Genomic DNA, 20,296 nt, shown 5'->3' with positions numbered 1-20,296 from the left:
GGCGTGGTATGCATCTGTACACTCTTCAAATGTTAATTGTAGTTCTAGTGCAGTAAGCCATCCTGATTTCCCTTAGTAATACAGCAAGGCAGAAAATACCAATCAATGTCATTTGGTAGGGAACTGTGTAATTTTCCAAATGTTGTAGATATCAAATGCAGAGAATTTCCATGCATTTGTTATACTCGTTTTTAGCAGAGTCCCACACATGAAATGAAAGAGAAAAGAAGTATGTCAAGTGTGTGTTAAGTGTGAAGAGCTCTAGAAACAAGGTCAGAATATGAGACAGGCCAAGGATATTCACAGTGCTCAGCTGCTGTCAGCAGGTATCAGAAAGAGGCCTACCTGGCCTCCTGCTGCACTTGCTTCCAGACAACCCCCTATGCCACTATTCAACACGCATTAGGCTCAAGTAATACCTGTGACAAACGGCACCCTGCAGAAGACTGATCGTCAACAGGAGTACATGCAATTGGGGCTTCCTACCGCGTACATCTGCAAGGTCCTATGTTCTTTGCTTAATGCCCTATCTAGTTAATGACTGTCAGACTTGAAACCACCTCTCAGTTTTACAACTCATCTCTCTTGTTGGACAGTTCTGTATTTTGTTTATAAAGCCTGGAAGTCCTTTTTTGTCAGTGTATGTAATTTATGTGGTACTGTAATTTTGGCTGATTATACTGTACTATACTATGGTTTCTGTACATTCTGTGTACAACTCACTTAGCAATCAACTCATTTAAATGGCCTAGATACAAGCACTGAACTTGGCAGTTGCAGGAGGAGCATCTGTGTGGGACTCTGAAATTCAGAGTGCATGTCAATTTCTGAAGCACACTCCACAAGTTTCTAGAGGGAGTTTCAACCTCCAGATTTTCAATTGCACAAGAAGTTTTTTTCCTAGTTAATACATCTGAGAACACACCCGCCTGCCAGCAATCAAGAAAATCTTCCTGTCCCAATTTCTACTCCTCCACACTCCCTATCATTTGTCAGGGAATGGCATGACCCTCGTGCATCGAAATGGGTGACCCTCTGGCCAGCAAACAAGTGACTGATGAACCACATTTCTATTAAGGGTGAAATCTGAAATCAGAAATGGGGTATCCCAGGTTCACATGATATTCTAAATATAGATGTAAGGCAGAGTGTGGTGGTAGGAATGTCAGCTTTCATTTAATTCCTTCATTCTTCATACTGACTCTAATCTGAAAAGGTCACATCGTTTCTGAGTGAGAGTTCCATAACAGCAAAGAGGATGGCAAGAAGAAATAAGAAAATGCTACAGTGGCTTTTTGGGGGAGAGGATTAAAAGTAGGTGAAAATTTTTAGGAATTCTTAATGCTACATGTCTTTAGATAGAAAGAAAATTATCCCCGAGCAGCCGAGGCCATGTGGCATGCACACACTTTCACACACACAGAAACAGACTGACTCCAGATGGACTGTATTCGCTAGTGTTACCTTGAGCAAGAAGCTTCACTTCTTTTTTTTTTTGTACCGGGGATTGAACTCACAACCTTGCGCTTGTCAGGCAGGCTCTTGTGCCACTGAGCTAAACCTCTGGCAAAAGCTTCACTTCTGTGATTCATGTTTTATCACCTGTCAAAGTGTGATGACAATGGTACCAGTTCACTAGTGTACAACTTACCTTTTTTGTGTGTGTGTGTGTGTGTGTGTGTGTGTGTGTTTCGCTTTTATCCAGTACCAGGAATCGAACTCACGACTGCCTGCTTGCAAGGCAGGTGCTTACGCCGCTGAACTAAACCCCTGTACAGCCCCTGTACAACCTATCTTTAGAAGAATTCCTGAATGTAGATTACAAGCATTTAAAAAAGTATATATTCCTTTATTTTTCTCAGTTATAGTAACCTTATCTTGTGTTTTACAGAAGTCTATGAATGATTTTTAAAAAGCAGCTTCTAATCCTATCATGTTTCTCTAAGAGTTGTTTAAGTAAGCAGTTAAGTATGTCAACAGTTGGAACATCAGCAAGATTCTAGATCAACCACTCGCCAAAGAACCTGGCAGCTTTTCTATCTTGCTTTTGATAGAGTGGTATATCCACTCCGAGGGTAAACATGTCCGGCCAATTCCTCAGAACACGCTTTGTGAAATCAGTGGGGATTAACAAATTAGTGAACTCTGGCACGGAGCTGTGCTTGCTTGCCTGTAACAGCCTGGAAGCCAGTTTTGATCCTGGCAACACGGCATCAAGAATGACAAGTTTGGGCTGGGGATTTAGTTCAGTGGCATAAGTGCCTGCCTGCCAAATGTGAGGTCGTGAGTTCGATCCCCAGTACCAAAAAAAAAAAAAAAAGAATGACAAGTTTCACACTGTAAGAAATATCGCTGATGTCCTTCTGCAGAATTGTGCCTGATGATCAGCATGTATGACAAGCGACATATTATCTTAAGACACTTTCTGTTTCCGTTGCAATCTGCCTTTGGTTACAAGTTGGTTATTACTGCTTGTAGAATCTACAGAACCACTTGTACTCAACTCTGCCAAAAAAAAACGTAAAAAGGCAAGATGCTTGGGCTGACGATGTAACAGTTTACAGGTATCTGTAGAGTTAACAATTTATAGGTATCTGTAGAGTTAACAAAAGAAGCATCCTTGATTTCTACTTGGACAACTTATGGAGGTTTCATGACAACTTCTGTTTTCTCTCCTGCAACCATATCTGGATTCTTTTCCCTCATGATGTTGAACACTTGATTCAGTAGCTCTTAACATACATAGTACTGAATGAAATACTATCACCTTTTTTGCTGTCTTCATCTTCTAAAGCTGCACCTTTTTCTAGTATATCATCCTCATGTACGAACTTGACATTCTTTTTCTTTTCATTGCCAAGTACACTATCTGCTTCAGTTGGCTTGTGGATATCACTAGCAATCTTAAGATCCTTTATACCCTCTTCTGCTTCACCAATATCAAATGTCTTTTTCATGTTTTCCTCTTTTGATTAAAGAAATTCCAGTCATCTAGATCATGGAAGCATCTTTCTTCCTACTGTCCTCTTCATCAGCTCCCACATCTCTGTCCTCAGCTGGTCCTGGCTCCACTTCTTTTGCTTCTGAGGGCTGGGTTACTTCTGTTGGGGCATCCCTTTTCTCATCTAACATAAAGGGTGGTGGGTGCTGCTGCTGTTGCTGCTTCTTCCTCAAAATTGGATCAAAAACCATCTTGTTCCTGGACATGGCTGCAGCTCAAGTGGGCTCAGCACAGATGGGAAGTGAGATGGGTCAGCGCCAGGCTCCGGTGCCAGCAGGGCTCCTCCTGATACCCCTCCAAGCACCCCCACTAGCTCTTATATCAGCAGAAGGGACGACACCCTGCCCTCCTGGCAAACTTGGAAGTGTGCCTGCACAGAATTCTATAAATATCCCTTTAAAAGAAGAACTGAGCTCATACAAAAATAAGCAAAATCTTCAAGGATCTGAGATAAGGAAGGAACTAAAAAAAAGGAGGCACGCTGGGTGATGAAAATTTAAATGATCAGAGAAAGGTTTAGGTTTTCATGGTGACTCAAGGAGAGTTGACCGGCAGAAGACAATCACACCGTTACCATGAAGCAACCATTTCCCCTAGCATACCGAATGGTAAGTTCATCTGCTTTGGTCTCCAGGCCTAAAAGTGGGGAAACATGCACCAATGTGTACAGAAAGCAGCACGTCCACCTCCACCTGGGCTAAGGGTCTTAACCATTCCCCATGCAGACCCACTGTAGTTCAATCAGACAGCACACAATTCCCTGGGGTAATTATTTCTGAGACACAATCCAAAACCCAAACTTTTAAGGGAAACAATCCACAAGGAGAAAATGTTAGCAAACAACATATTAGAGACCACAGGCCCCACTGGGATACTCAGTAAAAGAACACACACATGTATACACACACACACACACACACACACACACACACACACAAATCAGATGCTCTGAAGTAAACAAAGACCTTTAAAGAATCAACAGAACTTTTAAAGTCAGCAAAAACAGTCACAAAATTTTCAAAGTTACTCAAATATAAAATCCTTAAAACTTGAAAGCCGAAATACATGAAATATTTACCTCTGTCTCCTCCTGAAACTACTCCAAAAAAAAGAAAGAAAGAAAAAGCATAAACAGAAGAAAAGAAAGAGTGAAGTGATGGGCAACTACAGCCAAAGCAGGAGGATGGGGCTGGGAAGGCAGACTGTGAGGACCGAGTTAACAGCCTGGAAAGAGTTAGATTAGAAGCCTGCAGGAGACACAAGTCCAACAGCACCAGTCAGGAACCTGCAGAGACACACGAAAGCTTAGGACTCAGACTTCTGTGTCTTTAAATCATATGTGCCAGGGTGTATGGAAACAAGATAGACTGAAACTTAAAAAAAAGGCAATTAAAATCCCCAGAACCTTTGTTCCCGAACTGTGTCCAGTAATCACACTGCCATGGTTTACATCGAAAATGGTCCTTAAAAACCTCCTGTGTTCAGAGGTAGGGTTGGGAAGGGATGGACCCTGGGATTACTCCACAGATTTTGCTCATGGCTGACCAGAACCGATGCACTGCTGGGGTGGGGGCCTGGTCTGAAGAGTGGTCACTGAGGGTGTGACCTGGGAGAGGTGTCTGGCTCCCTGGCTTCCCTCTTTCCCTGGCCACCATGAAGAGGCCACTTTCCTTCCAGTGTCACTTTCACCATGCCCTCTCTGCATTCAGCCAGGTGGACTATGGATTGAATCCTCTAAAAACCATGAGCCAAAATTAACTTCTCCACCTCTTAAATTTTGAACTATAAACCCGGTGTGGTGGCTCACAACTGTAATCCTAGCGCTTGATGCAGGGGGATCCTCAAGAATTCAAGGCCAGCCTAAGCTACACAAAGTGAGCTCAAGGCCAGCTGGAACTACATAGCAAGACCCTGTCTCAAAATAATCACACCAAAAAAATAGTAAATAAACTGAACTGTATCAAAATTTAAAATTATGCATAGGGCAGACAGGTGTGGTGGCACACACCTGTAATCTCAGCACTTGGAGGGCTGAGGGAGGCATTTCGCTGTGAATTCGAGACCAGCATGAGCTACAAAGTGAGACCCTATCTCAAAGACAAAAAATAAAATAAAACAATGCATAGGACAGCCCAAAAAGGCAATTTACAGGGGGCCAGGGACATGCAATCATATAAGGGATTACAATCCAGAATATATTAAAATCCCCTACAGCTTACCTGCCTGGAAAGCACAAGGTCCTCTCCCACTTCCGATTAAAAAAAAAAGGGGGGGGGGGAGCAACTTACCAAAGGTGATGTTTGCAATCAAATACCTGATAATAGGCTAATATTCAGAATACATAAAGAATACCTACAACTCAACAACTACAAAGCTAAACAAGCCAAATGTGGTGATGTACACCTGTAATCCCAGTACACAGGAAGCTGTGACAGGAGGATCAACACAAGTATGAGTTCCAGGCTATACAGTGAGGTAAAGGTCAGCCTCTTTACATAGTGAGATTCTGTCTCCAAAAAAAAAAAAAAAAAAAAAAAATTAAAAAATTAAAAATAAATGAAAATTGAAAATAAAAAAGCAGGGGCTGGGGATTTAGCTGAGCGGCACAAGTGCCTGCCTTGTAAGCAGGCAGTCGTGAGTTCGATCCCCGGTACCAATAAAAACGAAAAAGACCAAAAATAAATAAATAAATAAATAAATAAATAAATAAGCAAAACAACTAGGTTAACAAATGGGTAATGGCTTATCTTAGCCATCTTCTTGCTGCTAGGAAGAAATACCCAATACTCATGACAGAAAGGTAAGTTTTACCTTGGCTAACACTCCGAAGTTTCAGTCCAAGTCAGCAGTTTACAGAAACGAGGTCCCCCAGGGAGGGAGGGACACTCTGTGAGGTCATAGTCCAGGGACGCACCTTCTCCAACCAGAGCCTACCTACTACCCAGCCAGCAGAAACTCTGCCCACCACCAACTCCATCTTCTTCGGTAAGCCCAGCCTCGGAATGCATGAAGCTTTGGAGCAGACATAACCCCAACAGGACTTACTAACATTTCTCCAAAAAGATATACAAATGGCCACTAAGGAAATGAAAAAATGTTTGACATCACTCATCTCTAGGGAAACACAAATAAAAAAATACACTAAGATACCACCTCACTCATTACCATAGCTACTATAAAAAAAAAAAAGTCCAGAAAAAGCAGAACTCTGTTCTGTTGTTTCAAAGTTGTCAGGACCAAGATGGAGTTAACTCTTGACAAACTCCAACAAAATAAAACTAAGAAGGCTATAAGACGGGTTCTTCACAAAGAATTGCTGGATAATAGGAACCATCACCAAAAAAAAAAAAAAAATCACACACACACACAAAAATAGAAACTATCACAGAAGACTCCACTGCAGGCTCAACCTTGCACACTGGTTTACTAATGTGAGGACATCGGCCTGCCACAGCCAGGCTGATGATGCTGGGCTGACACTGTTAACAGAAAAATCACGGAGAAAATACCCACAGAAGGCCGAGAATTGAGAAACAAGCAAGCTTCATTCAGCTGTTCGATGTGGTCAGCACTCTGCCATGACACACACCCATACCAGTCTGTTCTCTCCCAAGTTTCATACTTTTTCAGTAATCATGATAACTTTTCCACCTCACTTGGGATTCACTACAGCAACCCCCTCACCACACTTAAAGTCTTACAGGAGTGTTATCAGACCTTCCTGGACATCTGGTCGTCAGACAACCAGGATGCAGGCAAGGGTCATCTTGACCCCTGTGTGCTAAAACTGTTCATTCCTCTTTTTATAGTTTTATGGCTACTAGGGAGATTCTCAAGAATTAGGGACACAGTTCACCTAAAGGACAACTACAAAGTAGAATGGAATCTAAGAGACAAGATGGCATCTCAACTGCCCTTACTGATCCTGGGAGTCCACAGGGAACTGCTTCCAAACAATTTCTATTTACCCCCCTTACCTTAGTACCTAAGTCTCAGTCTTCCTCTTCTTTCCTAAGTGTATCCAGATTCACCACCCTGAGCACCCAAACACCTTGCTCAACCCGTCACAAGCAGTGCCACTGTCATCTAAGTCAACAGCTGCTGTGATGTAAAACGGTGCAGCTGCCATGGAAAAGAACAGCAAACTCAAAAATGAAAACTAGAACCACCACATATCCAGTGATTCCACTTCCAGAACAGGAGGCAGAATGGGAAGGGGCTCCAAGACGGCTGGGCAGCCACACTCACAGAGCATTACTCACCACAGCCAAGAGGCAGAAGAGACTCAAACGTCATCAACAGATTAAGGGACAAATGAAATGTGGTACTGCAGAAAGAAACTGCTTTCCTACACTCTCACAGGAATTCCAACATTGAATGCATGGGCTTCTCTCACACCAACAATTCTCCAATTCTCCATATACCATACAGCATCCAACCATCACTCAAAGTCTGGCACTAAACACCCAAAGTTAGTGCAGACACAAGCAGGGGCTCAGTCCCACACACAGCCCCACTTCAGATGACTATTTCAAGGCCAGGCCACTGGTACTTCTGACAGATCAACTATAAATTGAAGGTTCGGGGCTGGAGGTTTAGCTCAGTGGCATAAGTGCCTGCCTTGCAAGCAGGCAGTCGTGAGTTGGATCCCCAATACCCATAAAAAAGGAAAAAGACAAAAAAAAATTGAAGGTTCATGTAACTTCCTCCTCAGATTTGATCATTTGCTGTAACAGATCTGTTTTATTTTTCTCATTGCTAAAACAAAATACCCAACATCCAAAGTTAAAGGAGGAAATGTTTATTTGGCTCAGTTTGTAGAGGTTTCAGTCCATAATCGGCTGGTTCCAAGGCAGGGTGGCATGACAAAGGGTCTTCACAGAGAATAGCTCAGGTGCCCACAAGACAACAAAAACAACAAGGGAGGAGGGACAAGCCTCTTTCTGTTCTTTAAGTGGTATGCAGGCTACCTGCCCTAGGGTAAGTGTGGCACCCATCACAACCTTAGTCCTAGCCAGAACTACCCCAAACTAGTCTAAATGGACTGATTTAGCAATCATACACCCTTAATTCTAGCATCACACGCTGCAGATTCAGCAACTTCTGAAAAGCCTACCCCTCTCCCCCATGATGCTTGAGGCTTTAGGGGGACATCTAGACACAAGCCATAATAAGCTCACAAACTCAAGGAAAATAGTTATGCTTGTCCTTTGTAAAGAACTAGCACAGTAACAATAACAGTAATCACAGCTACTAGTGAGGCTGAGTCTGGAGGATGAAGTTCAGGCTAGCCTGCATGACTTATTAAGATCCTGTCTCAAAAATACACAAGAGCTGAGAATATACTTTAGTGGTAGAGCACTTGCCTAGCACACAAGACGCCTGGGGTTCAAGCCTCAGCTTTGTGGGAGGTGCAGCAGTAAAATTTTATGTTAGGGCATTTTACCATAACAAACAACCTAACAAACAGCAAATTAGCAAAAAGAACACCACAATAGTCCTACCTTCCTTTTCAGACCAATCTTCCAAAGAGCTAGTGGCCAGCATGATATTTAGCATGGCAGGATACAAGACACACAACTCTGGAGAAACTGATATCTAAAAGTTCCCTTTGGCTCTTTTACAACTCAACCTGGTCTTTCTGGGTAACATCTTATTTTTGTTATTCGCATTTTTACAAGTTACTTCTAAATGTTTTGAGTGATCTGAAGGGTATTTTTTGGCCTAACTAGCCCTGAAGAGGTCCACAACACACTGTGAACACAAACTATCTCCAGACATTTGCAAATGTCTAAAATTAGAAACCAAAAGACCAGAGATTTAGCTCAGCGGGCCAGGTGCCTACTGGGAAGTAAAAGGTCATGAGTTCAATTCCTGACACCAAAACAAACAAACAAGAAAAAAAAAAAATACACAGGGAAAAAATAAAGAAAACAGTAACAATGCAGTGAATAAAAGAAAATACACACACAAAAAAAATGGCTAATAGGTCCAGCAATAAGAACAAGTATTCTGTGGAGGATGAATTTTAAAAGTTGGCGTTCGTAAGAATTTTACAGCATGGTAAGAGAAAGCTAGTTCCAGTAGAAAGAGTACTCTGAAAAAGAAAATAATAATGAGAAAGAGGAAACAAAGAAAACAGAAAAAGAGGGAAGTAATTTGTAAAATAAATGTAAAAATGGCTACAATATTCCTTAAAGAGGTACACAAAATGATGTAAATTGTAACATCAAAAACAAAAAAGTATAAAAATGTATTTTTATATGCAATTAAATTTGCTACTGGTAGGCCAATGGCTATGTAGTTGGTTTTCCACAGGAGAAATAAGTCTAGAGATCTAAAGAGCACTACAGTTAATAATAATGTACATTATAATATGCAATACAAAAAAATGCACAAAATATGTACAAACAATTGCTAAATACATTCTAGATCTTAAAGACTTAAATTTCCAGGCTGTATCCAATGTGACATATACATTCTGTCAAAAAATAATGCACAACTTTAAAATCCGGACAAATACTTTTGTAAGCTAGAACCCAAACCAATCAAACTATATGTCAAGAAAGAGCAAGGTTAGCATGAACGTATCTTCAGGAAATGCTGTAATTTTTCTTTTTCTCCTCTATTCTCAGGAAACTAAGCCTATTTTTGGAGATGATGTGATCTACCAACACAAATAGTAATAAAAATGCAAGTATTATTGAGCACCTGGGTAGTTGTTCACCTGATTTTTAAAAACAATAATCTGAGGTGGGCCAGACTGTTAGTGCCACCACTGAGATAGGCCACTGGAATACAAAGAGGTTAAGCGCCTTGCCTGAGGTAACTTCCCCAAGTCTACCATTCAGAACTAACAAGGGTGGCTGGCTCCAGAGCCAGGGCCCAATCGCTGAATGACAGTTTTTGGTGAGGGACCAAATTAAAAAAAAAAGACACTGAAGTAGGGAAACAGGAAAGGAGGAAGAAAAGTCCCAGAAAAATGCTAATGGGAAGTCCCCAAATCAAAACTATGCTAGTGACTCCCAAATGGTAAAATACTGGGTGTGTCTGGACTCATCTGGAAAAGATTTTCCAGCTCTTCTGAAAATCTGGACTGGATTATCTAGTGATCAGTACACAGAAAACTAAGCAAACTATAAATCAATTACTACCTTCAGGGAAATACAGCTATATGGAAAATATAGTCAATGAAAAGAATGCATTTTTTAAAAAAAAAGAAAATAGGGGCTGGGGATTTAGCTCAGCGGCATAAGCGCCTGCCTTGCAAGCAGGCAGTCGTGAGTTCGATCCCGGGTACCAACAAAAAAGAAAAAAGACAAAAAAAAAAAAGTAACTCTGATGAATGTGATCATTATGTCTATCTAAAATGTACCAATAAAATCTGTTGAAAAAAAAGAAAGAAAGAAAGACAAAGAACCGGGGCTGGGGAATTAGCTCAGTGGCATAAGCACTTGCCTTGTAAGCAGGCGGTCGGGAGTTCGATCCCTGGTACCATGGCAAAAAAAAAAAAAAAAGACAAAGAATCCATAAAGTAATTCGACCAAAAGGGGGGGAAAGGGTGCTCTTACAGCTAAACCTACTGCGGGACTTCTGGGAAAAAAAAAAAAAAAACATACTCAACTACAAAAAATAGCAGTTGGAGATGTAGCTCAGAGGCATGGTGTCTGCGTGGCACTCAAGAAGTGCTGAGTTCAGCTCCTGGTACCAAAAAAGAACTCCACTGTGCAACTCCACTGTAAAAGCGCATGAGGCTTCAGGAGGTCATCTATACACAACAAATGGCACTGCTGGCTGTGACGGTGCACACCTGTAATCCAAGCACTTTGGAGGCTGAGGCAGGAGGATGGCTAAGAGTTTGAGCCCTGGGATTCAAGGTCAGCCACTTTCTGTTCTGTATGGCGCCTTATTGCCTCCCCTCTCCCCTTACCTATCTATCTAGGCTAGGCCATCAAGATTTTGGGTTTCTGGTGACCTCTTCCTGACCCAGTGGTGGTCTGTCATAAAATGTGCCTTAGCTTCAAAGAAATTACAGGAAAATGTTGTGGCTTAACCCTAATGCACCAAAAGGGTTAAGTTCCAAATCCTTGTGAAGGCTTAAGTTTTAGTTTCTTGTAACTTTGGACCCCTTCCCACCTGTTAGTGTTAACGAGCTGTCTTGAGATAATTAGCTTTCTACTTTCTTCTCCAAATGTTATTGCAGATAATTCTTATCTGCAGGATGGGAGTAACTCAAAAGGCGCCAAAGGCTCCTGAGGTTGTCAGAACTAAGTGGACAGCAATACAGTTTCCAGATTCGGGTCAACAAGTTTGATGGCTCTGCAGGTTTCTTTTTTGTCCCCCCCCCCTTTTCCTCCAGCCTCTTTTTAAAGTCCTCCCTTCAGTCTCTGGCAGCCGTCTCCAAGTTGGCTCCCGGAGACTCGTCACCAGGCCTGGAAATAAAGCGTTTGCTTCCCAAATTTCAGTCTCTTGCTTCCTTGGATTTTATAATGGGGTCCGAGTTATTACAAAAGCTACTGTATGTGTAAATGAATGCACACAGATGTGTCCCAATAAAACTTTATGAGATTATATATTCCACATTACACGCCATACAGAAACAGATGCCCACCTGAATTAGGCCCCTGAGCTGCAGTATGCCAATTGCCAATTTCTGTCTCAAACAGCAAGCAGAGACCCATAGCAATTCTGTCCAGAAGCTGCTGACAGTCCTGTCAATGAGGTTCCACACACCCCATGTGCCCCACACAGCAGACAGCTGCTGGATCCAGATAGCCCGCTGACACACCCACCTCTTGAAAGAACAATTTTTGGTTTTATTTTTGGTTGAAGATAGAACCCAGGCCACACCTATGTCAGGCAAGCTGTTCTCCAGACAGGTACACTCCCAACTTGGAAAGTGCTTTGGCTGCCTTCTTTCTGGTTGCATTTTCACATCCATCTTGAAGAACCACAGCCAGAAACAAGGGAGGAGGCAGAGAAAGCAAAAGAGAATCAAAGTGCAGAACCAGGTAAGAAAGCAATGCGTTGGACCAGGGATATAAGCTCAGCACACATCACCTGCCTCGCGAGGGAACGTCCTGATTTCAAGTCTCACTGCCAGGGAGGAAAAAAAAAACAAAGAAATCAACCCGCTTCCAGATCTCTACAGGTTTCCAGGCCTGAATGTGACTCAAACTGGGGGTGCCCTTCTGAACCCAGCTTTAAAAGTGTCCAAGATCTTCAGCGCTGAGGATTAAACTTGGAGCCTCAGTTAGCTAGGTGTGCCCTCCATGACAGGACAACCTTCTCGGCCACAGAAAACGACAAACACCTCCTAATACCTCAGGCTAACTGGAAACCGCAGAAACTGACCAGATTCAGGCAACTGAGGGGCACAGTAACACACAACTTTTACAGCCAGTGGTGAGGAATAAACTTGTTCTTCACATTGCACTAAAGATCATCTCATTCACCCAACAACGTAAACAACTCTCATCCATCGAAACAGAAACAAAAGAAAAAAAGGAAATAAGAAAAATGGGAAAGCGGTATGAATAGGCAATCCAAAAAATAACAAAAATAACGTCAAAAAACGCTCCTCTTGCCAACTAGTCAAGCAAACGAAAGTGAAACCAGATCTCACTTTTCTCTCTCTCTCTCTCTCTCTCTCTCTCTCTCTCTCTCTCTCTCTCTCTCTCATACACACACACACACACACACACACAGGGACCCCAGGTTGAAAAAAAAATGTTGGAAGTGCGACTCTGCCTGGCTAATCAACTGAATGAAACCCGAATAACATATATTTCGCGTATCTAAGCACTGGCAGAGGTCGGTTTTATCAACAGCGCCAGCGGCCACTCAAACTTTTCCTGATACTAGTACTGGTGCCCAGGTGAGGACGCCACGCCCATTATTTTGAGGACCTGAAATCCACCCCTTCCACCTCGGTGACAGGGGAGGTGGGGTCGGCGCGGGGGGGGGGGTCTTCAAGAACTAGCAACCGACGCGATCTAGGAGCTGGAGAGCCGGGCGATCCGGGACCTGGGGTGCGGCAGGGACTGAAGACGCCTAACGCGCCTAAAGCCCCACCTGCCTCAGCTCCCCCGGATTCGGACCCCGACCCGACCCCAACCCGCTGCCGGAAAGCCAGGCCCCGGGCCCGCCAACGGGGCAGGGCCAAGGCCCCGAACCCGACGGCCGCGCCCTCCGACGACGGCTGCGAAGTCCGAGGTCCACACGGAAGCCTGCGCCGAGGTCAGGGACCCACCCCGCCCCGCCCCGCCGCCTCCGATCCACCCCACCGACGGCAGCGAGATGGCTGTCCCTCCCCGGTGCGTCGCTGCCCCGGCCGCCGCGCCGAACCCGCGGCACCACTGCCCACGCCCCACCTCGATGGTCCGCCCGCCCGCCCTCCAGGGACCCGGCCTGCTCCACCCATCGCGACTGCTCACCGCGCTGAGGCGGATCCCGCTTGATGGCTGCACCGCCATCTTGAGCGCGCTACAAAGCCAGGACCGGCCGCAGCCGCAATCCAAGTGAAAGACGGCCGGGCGACTTTAGAGGGCGCGGCTTTCACCTACTTCCGGGGCGGGACTAACTCGGGCCGCTCCCACTTGTTTCCGCCTCCAGGCAGTGACTTGCAGAACTACGGGGGGCGGAGGGCACTGGGAGCTGGAGTGTAGGGCGCATGCGTGAAGCGCGAGCCTTTGGTCAAGTAGCGCGACGAGGGGCAGGTTTAAATGCTGGAGCAAGGTGCTGTGCGACCCAGGTGAAGTAGATTCGAAGCACTTGACTTGCTAAAATGTGACTGCCTTGAAAAACAGCATCTTATGTCCACTACTGTGTATTAATAAATTGAGGACTGAAAACAATTGGTGCTACTTATGATCCGCGTGTCTGTATCCTGCTAGAACTCTTTTGCTCCCGCGCATATCAACCTTGAACCCCATATTGGACCGAGGAGAGTGTAGAAATGAATTTGGCAGGAACTACCAAATGCCTCAAGTAAAAAAGAGGTTGAAAATTTTAAAAAAAAAAAAAAAAAAGGAGGTTGGAGGGTTTTCAGAAATCTCGGGTGCAATTTTATGATTACAAAAGTAATGCATTTTGTTTGTAAAATATATACATATCAAATAAAAGGTAGATATGGTGGTGCACGTCTATAATTGCAGCACTCTGGAGGTAGAGGCAGGAGGATCGCGGAGAGTTCGAGACCAGCAGGCACTACATAAATGAATTCAAGGCCAGCCTGCACTACAGTGTGAACCCTGTCTCAAAAATTTTTTTCACGTAAAACAAACATAAAATTTACCTCCAATCGCCACTTGTCATGTTTTGTAATCCCAGGAATCTGGGCAGCTGAGGCAGGAGGATCTAAAATTAGAGCCCAACCTGGTCAGTTTTATCAGGACCCGATTTCAAGGTTTAAAAAAAGGAGGGCCAAAAGTCCTAGGTTAAAAATTAAACTGCCAGGTATGGTGGTGCATGCTTATAATACCAGAACTTTGGGAGGTTGTAACAAGGAGGATTGGCCAGCCTGGACTAGCATGAGACTGTCTGAAAAAAAAAAAAATAAATAAGAAAGAAAAAACATATCCATATATCCTAGTCCTCTTCAGAAGAACAAAGTAAGCAATTTGACATACTTTACTCCAGACTTCCTATTGTTGTTGTTGTTATCTTTTTGAGGCAGAGTTTTGCTATGCAGTTCAGAATTCACTTTGGGGCCCAAGCTGGCCTCAGCCTCCTGAGTGTGTGGGAATCACAGATATGTGCCCCCACGCCTCCCTACTGTTGGTTGGGTTTTTTTTGTTGCTATTGTTTTTGTTTTTTTAGACAAGGTGCAGCTATGTACCCCAGGCCGGTTTTGAATTTGTGACACTGGCCTCAGCCCCGCAAAGTGCTGGGATTATAGGCCTGTGCTACGTCACCTAGAGAAACTTCACTGTAGGTATTGATTGGGTCATTTATTGGGTGCGTATTTGAGTTCTCATTTTCCAGAAGCAGTGGAGCTGAGCAGAGGAAAGGAGCTGGGATTCCTTGTGTTTTTCCTCTTCTCCTTGAGGACGTGCCCCGCCCTGGGTTTCACAGTTGCCTGTGTTAGTTCCTCCTTGGCACAGTATATGGGAGACCTTGTGTGGCTCTGTCCGTTGTCATCATTGCCAAATGAAGGCAGCAGAGCCAGAGAGTCTGGAATAGAAAGATAAGGGCATTCATCACCAGTGATTTTGTTTATTCACTATGTCCCTGGCAGTTAAAAGTCACCGTGGCAAGCCGTGTAGTCCCAGCTCCTCAACAGGAGGCTGAGGTGGGGGGTGGGGGATAGGGTGTTGCTTGAGCCCAAAACTTGGAGCCTGGTACTTGCAAAGTAAAGAGTCTTGGCTTTATGTCAGTCAGCTAATGTGTACACATGTAGGCATCTACAGAGACAGCGAGGGAGGAATGAGTGAATGAATATAAATATGAAAACATTAAAATGAAGATGTTGGGATAGAGGAGATGAGGCGGGGCGAACCTGGCTGGTGAAGATGAGTGAGACCTGTCAATCACAAGATTCCAGTGTTACAGGCAGCCAAGCTAGTTAGAAATATTATAGGCAGTCACACAGGACTAAACCCTCAAAGAAGCTGGCACAGAGGGCCAGATGTCTGGTGACCTTCGAGATGACACACACCTCTTGCAGTGGGCCTGATCTCAAAACAGAAGGCAAAATGAATGCAACCACACCCTAAAATGTAATCCTTAGGGATTAAGTCTGGATCATCTTCAGAAGCCAGGAGTCACTATTCCAATCCCCTATAAGGAGAGTCCCTGATCCGTAAAGAATGCTGGCTTGCTATGTGACTTGCTTCCCCATTTGTTCCCAATTTAATCAATTTTACCTGAGCTATTAATCTTATTGGTTGACCAGAGTTCTATCCCACCTCATGCCCATCACCTCGAGAGTTCCCAGTTTTCCCCATTTTAGACCCACCTCACCTCATGGTTTTACTCTATAAAGTTCCCTAGTACGTTTGGCAGAATCTTTGGCAACCCACTCGGGACCTCTTCTGTCTCTCTTTCTTTCTCTCAATAAATATTTCTGCTCTTAACCTCCATCGTTCCTAAAATTAATTCTTCGATTTCAGAGAACACAGACTTTTCCGGACAAATAATAGGTTGGGAGTTTTGGTCCCCTATTTTATCACCAGGGTAATAGGATCGGTATATAGGACTTCTGTGCTCTCAGTTGTGGGGGGCAAAGGAAGAGGGGCCCCCACAAAAAGCCGCCTTTCTCAGAGTGTACTTCCACCTGTGCTTTCACCCTCATTTTGTCTTTGTTCTGCTGAGTTTACTCTGCAGAACTGGTTTCTTCCCTACTCATTTACCCTGCACTTTTCAGATAAACTTTTAGCACTGTTTTTGTCTGTCTGGTTCAATTCTTTTTTCAAGGTGAAAAGGACTGCTATGCTTTTGATTGGTGAGCCATTTCTAAAAGAAGAGCCCATTAACCAGACCAGGTACAGGTTAGTGACAAGAGAAGTTACCTACCACATTAGGGCCTGGCTTGGATCCTCAGCACACACACACACAGAGGACAGAAACAAAAGCAAAACTACTGCCAAGCAAAAATGTTGGGGTCTGTGTCCAGATTCCCAATCCCCCAAACGGGCACACAGCAAAGGCCCAAAGGAGTGAGACATATGGCATGGTCTTTAGGGCTCCAGGAGAACTAAAATCCTCTGCAGTGTCCGTAACTGCTAGCTAGCAGCTGACTGACCCTGGGAAGCCCTTATTTAATCAGAACATGCAAAGAGTTGAGTGGAAAATGCGGGAAACCTGAGCAGGACCTTGGGAGGGGGGGTTCAAGGAGCCCTCAGAGCAACAGGTGATGCCAATTAAGGAAAATTACCCAGAAAGGTCTCCAGTGGCTTCAGCTGTGGCCTATCTTGCCTCCTGAGGTATCTCCTCATTTTCTGTTCAGCCATGCCTGGGCCACGCCACAGCACTGCACATGTATTCAGCTTCAACAGCTCCACCACAAAAACAGCTCCCATCTTTAAAAATTAAGATTAAAAACCCATCGATGCCAGGCATGGTGGTGCCCATTAAATCCCAGCACTCAGGAGGCTGAGGCAGGTGGATCACTGCAAGTTTGAGGCTAGGCTACACAGCAAGACCCCGTCTCAAAAACTGAAAATAAAATAAAATGAAATGAAATAGAAAACATGCTAGTGCCAATCTATAATCCCTGTTATTTGGGAGGCAGAGGCAGGAGGATCACAAATTCCATGCCAGCCTGGGCAATTTTTTGAAACTTTGTTTCAAAATAAAATAAAAAGAGTCAGCAATGTAGGTCAGTAGTAGCGCAATCACCTAGCATTCAGGAAATGCATGATTCCATCCCCACTTGAGTATTAAACACATGAACAGTGCCCCCAAAAAGGAAAGAAACCAGGGAAAAACCAGACAGCTAATTTGAAGAAAACAAAAGACATTGTGATAGCCATTTTGATTTTCCTGTTTGGTTTTGAAGACCTATAATGTTTTCATTCTTTTGTTTTGATCCTTTTTATACTATTTTGTCGTCTATGAATTCATTGTGTGTGAAGATATGGACAACTGTTTCCAAGGAAACAAGAGATATCATGGCAGCCTCTGTTGACTTCCTGTTGTTTTGAAGTCCTGTGTTGCTTGCATTGTTTTGTTCTGATCTGCTTTATTCTGCTTCATTTTTTTTTCTTTTTTTTTTTTTTTTGGTACCGGGGATCGAACTCACGACCTCATGCTTGCCAGGCAGGTGCTTATGCCACTGAGCTAAATCCCTGGCCCCATGTTTTGCTTTGTTTTATTCTCTTTAAAATAAAAATTTTTTCAAAAAACCATAAAACCAGGCCGGCCTGCATGTGACCGAGCTAAGAGAACTATCTCTTCCAGCACCCAAGCCAGTATGGAGGTTGATTCCCTCTAGGAAGGAATCCACTTCTTTACTTCCATCACTCACGCTCGATGTGAAGAGTTGGGGGCTGACCTGCACCCTGAAGAGGAGACTCTGCGAGATGCTAAACGGACAAGTCAGAGATAATAGCATTGTCCTAGTGGGTGGTTCTACCCATATCCCCAAGCTCCAGAAGCTTCTATAAGCCTTCTTCAATAGAAAAGAATTAAATAAGAGCATCAGCCCTGGAGGCTGCTGCTTTTGGCACAGCCGTTTGGGTGGCAGCCACTCCATCGTGAGGCTGTGGATGACTCAGGATGGCTGTCCTTGAAAGAAGACCATTTGTCTCCATTTGGGCCAAGCCGGCCCTGACTCTGTGAATTGATACATAAAAAGCTCGGCAGGATATTTCTTTATCCCCTCAATTGGCTTTAAGCAATGCAAATGGGCCTAATAGAGGCCTAGTGTCTTTAAAGCAATGTGACAGGTCAGTGATAGTGTACATGAGCTGGGCCGAGTGACGTGTGGGCTGCTAATGAGAAGTGACATGGCGCTGTCAGCGGGGACTAAGCCTCAAGAAAGACGCCATGAAGTCACAGGGCAGGATGATCACACATCAGAGCTGAAGCACCGACCCCTAAACACAACATACTTAGTCAAACTGTGTCATGCATCTCTCTCTCCCTCGCCTTCCCTTCCTCCTCCTCCTCCTCCTCTCTCTCTGTCTCTGTCTCTCTCCATATGGCAGAGAGGATTTTAGGCCTACCCAGCCCAGCTCACAGCACTTATGTACTTCCTGCCATTCTCACAGTAGCTCATCCCCGAGCCACTTCCCTCTTCATAAATGAATCAAACCCAGGTTTAGCCCTGGGCCAAAGCCTTTATTCCAGTTAGCCATTGTTCTAACTGGACTTAGGACCTCCTTGGCTCCCCACAACTACAGATATTCATTTTTCTCTTTATTCTTGTTATGGGTTGCACTACGAGTGGTAGATTGGAAATACTTACTGGGATTATAAATGCAGATTCCACTGGACCATGATGAGGTCCAGATGGGCTTTCTATAGGAGACAAATCTGAAGTGTTCAAGATTTGCTGTTTTTGGATGCCACTCCTTTTTTCTGGGTACTGAAATTGCTAGTAGAGTCATGACAATCCGCATCAAGCTCGATACTACTGTTTGTACCAGGCAGACCCAGACCTTCACTAGCTCTGACAATCGGCTCGTTCAGGCATATGAAGGGGAGCGTGCCATCACCAAGGACAACAACCTGCTTGGCAAGTTTGAACTCACAGGCACACCTCGTGCAATCCATGGTGTCCCTCAGATTGAGGTCACTTTTGATATTGATGCCAATGGCATCAGCGTCTCTACAGTTAACAAAGGTACAGGAAGTGAGAACATTAGTGATTACTGTCACTAATGACAAGGACCAATTGAGCAAGGAGGACATAGAGCATATGGTCAGGTACAGAGAAGCACAAAGCTGAAGATGAGAATCAGAGGCACAAGGTGTCCTCCAAGAACTCACCGGAGTCCTGTGCTTTCAGTGTGAAATCAAGGGTTGAAGAGAAACTTCACAGTGAGATCAATGATGGAGATGAACAGAAGGTTCTTGACAAGTGTAATGAAGTCATCAGCTGGCTGGATGAGACTCTGACTGCGGACAGGGCTACAGCTCAGGGCACAGCGCTGTACAGAGTGCAGGGGGCGAGCCTGCCTGGGGGCTTGCTGGTGGAGGAGCCCCTCCTTCTCACGGTGCTTCCTCAAGGCCCACCATTGAAGATGTTGATTAAGCCAACCCTGAATACAGATTTAGCATTCTTCTACAGAATAATAAAAAAAACCCGAAGGACCTAAATTTGTGGCCTAAATTCTGTGGCAGTCATTAAAGTTTAACTGCTATAGTAAAGCACTGAACATTCTCAGTACTTAAATATGGGACATGTGAACAGGGAAAAAATAACATTGCACTTTATAAGCACTGTGTTATAAGTGGAAATGCAATGTCTTCAATGAAAGTATTTAAAATTGGCACCAAAAGAAAAAAGAAAAAGGGGGCTAGGGATTTAGTTCAACTGCATAAGCACCTGCCTTGCAAGCAGGCAGTCGTGAGTTCGATCCCTGGTACCCATAAAAAAAAAAAGAAAGAAAGAAAAAGAAAAAAACCACACACACAGGTTCTTTCCATGTAGTTCAGTCTGGTTTTGAACTCACAGTGTAGCCCAGGGGGGCCTTAAATTCATGGCAATCCTCCTGCCTCAGCCCCCTGAATACCGGGATTACAGATCTGTGCCACCATGCCTGCCAGTTAATATTTATAAACTAGCTTCAACATGAACAAGGAAACAGCAAGTATGAAAAAGCAGATCAGTTAGCACAATCTTACATT

The 20,296-nt window shown here is 44.1% G+C and overlaps 1 protein-coding gene and 2 pseudogenes across 1 annotated transcript in view; 1 reads left to right on the top strand and 2 right to left on the bottom strand.

Annotated features, from left to right (window-relative positions):
- The window catches only part of Morc3 (MORC family CW-type zinc finger 3), a 50,430-nt gene extending 36,804 nt beyond the window's left edge, over window positions 1–13,626 (bottom strand). Inside the window, exon 1 of the mRNA XM_063224476.1 lies at window positions 13,438–13,626. Coding sequence (XP_063080546.1) covers window positions 13,438–13,476 — 39 coding nt within the window. The 5' untranslated portion in view covers window positions 13,477–13,626. The remainder of the gene's footprint in view (window positions 1–13,437) is intronic.
- On the bottom strand, window positions 1,874–5,804 carry LOC134470423 (eukaryotic translation initiation factor 2 subunit 2-like; annotated as a pseudogene).
- A 5,349-nt stretch (window positions 13,627–18,975) lies between the features above and the next one.
- Window positions 18,976–19,700, top strand: LOC134470547 (heat shock cognate 71 kDa protein-like; annotated as a pseudogene).
- Window positions 19,701–20,296: the final 596 nt, after the last annotated feature.

The sequence above is a fragment of the Cavia porcellus genome, unplaced genomic scaffold, assembly GCF_034190915.1.
Source record: "Cavia porcellus strain 051 isolate PalLab524CR breed Dunkin Hartley unplaced genomic scaffold, mCavPor4.1 scaffold_15, whole genome shotgun sequence".
Taxonomy (NCBI): domain Eukaryota; kingdom Metazoa; phylum Chordata; class Mammalia; order Rodentia; family Caviidae; genus Cavia; species Cavia porcellus.
Note: the sequence above shows the minus strand (reverse complement) of the source record. Positions and strands in the feature narration are given on the sequence as shown.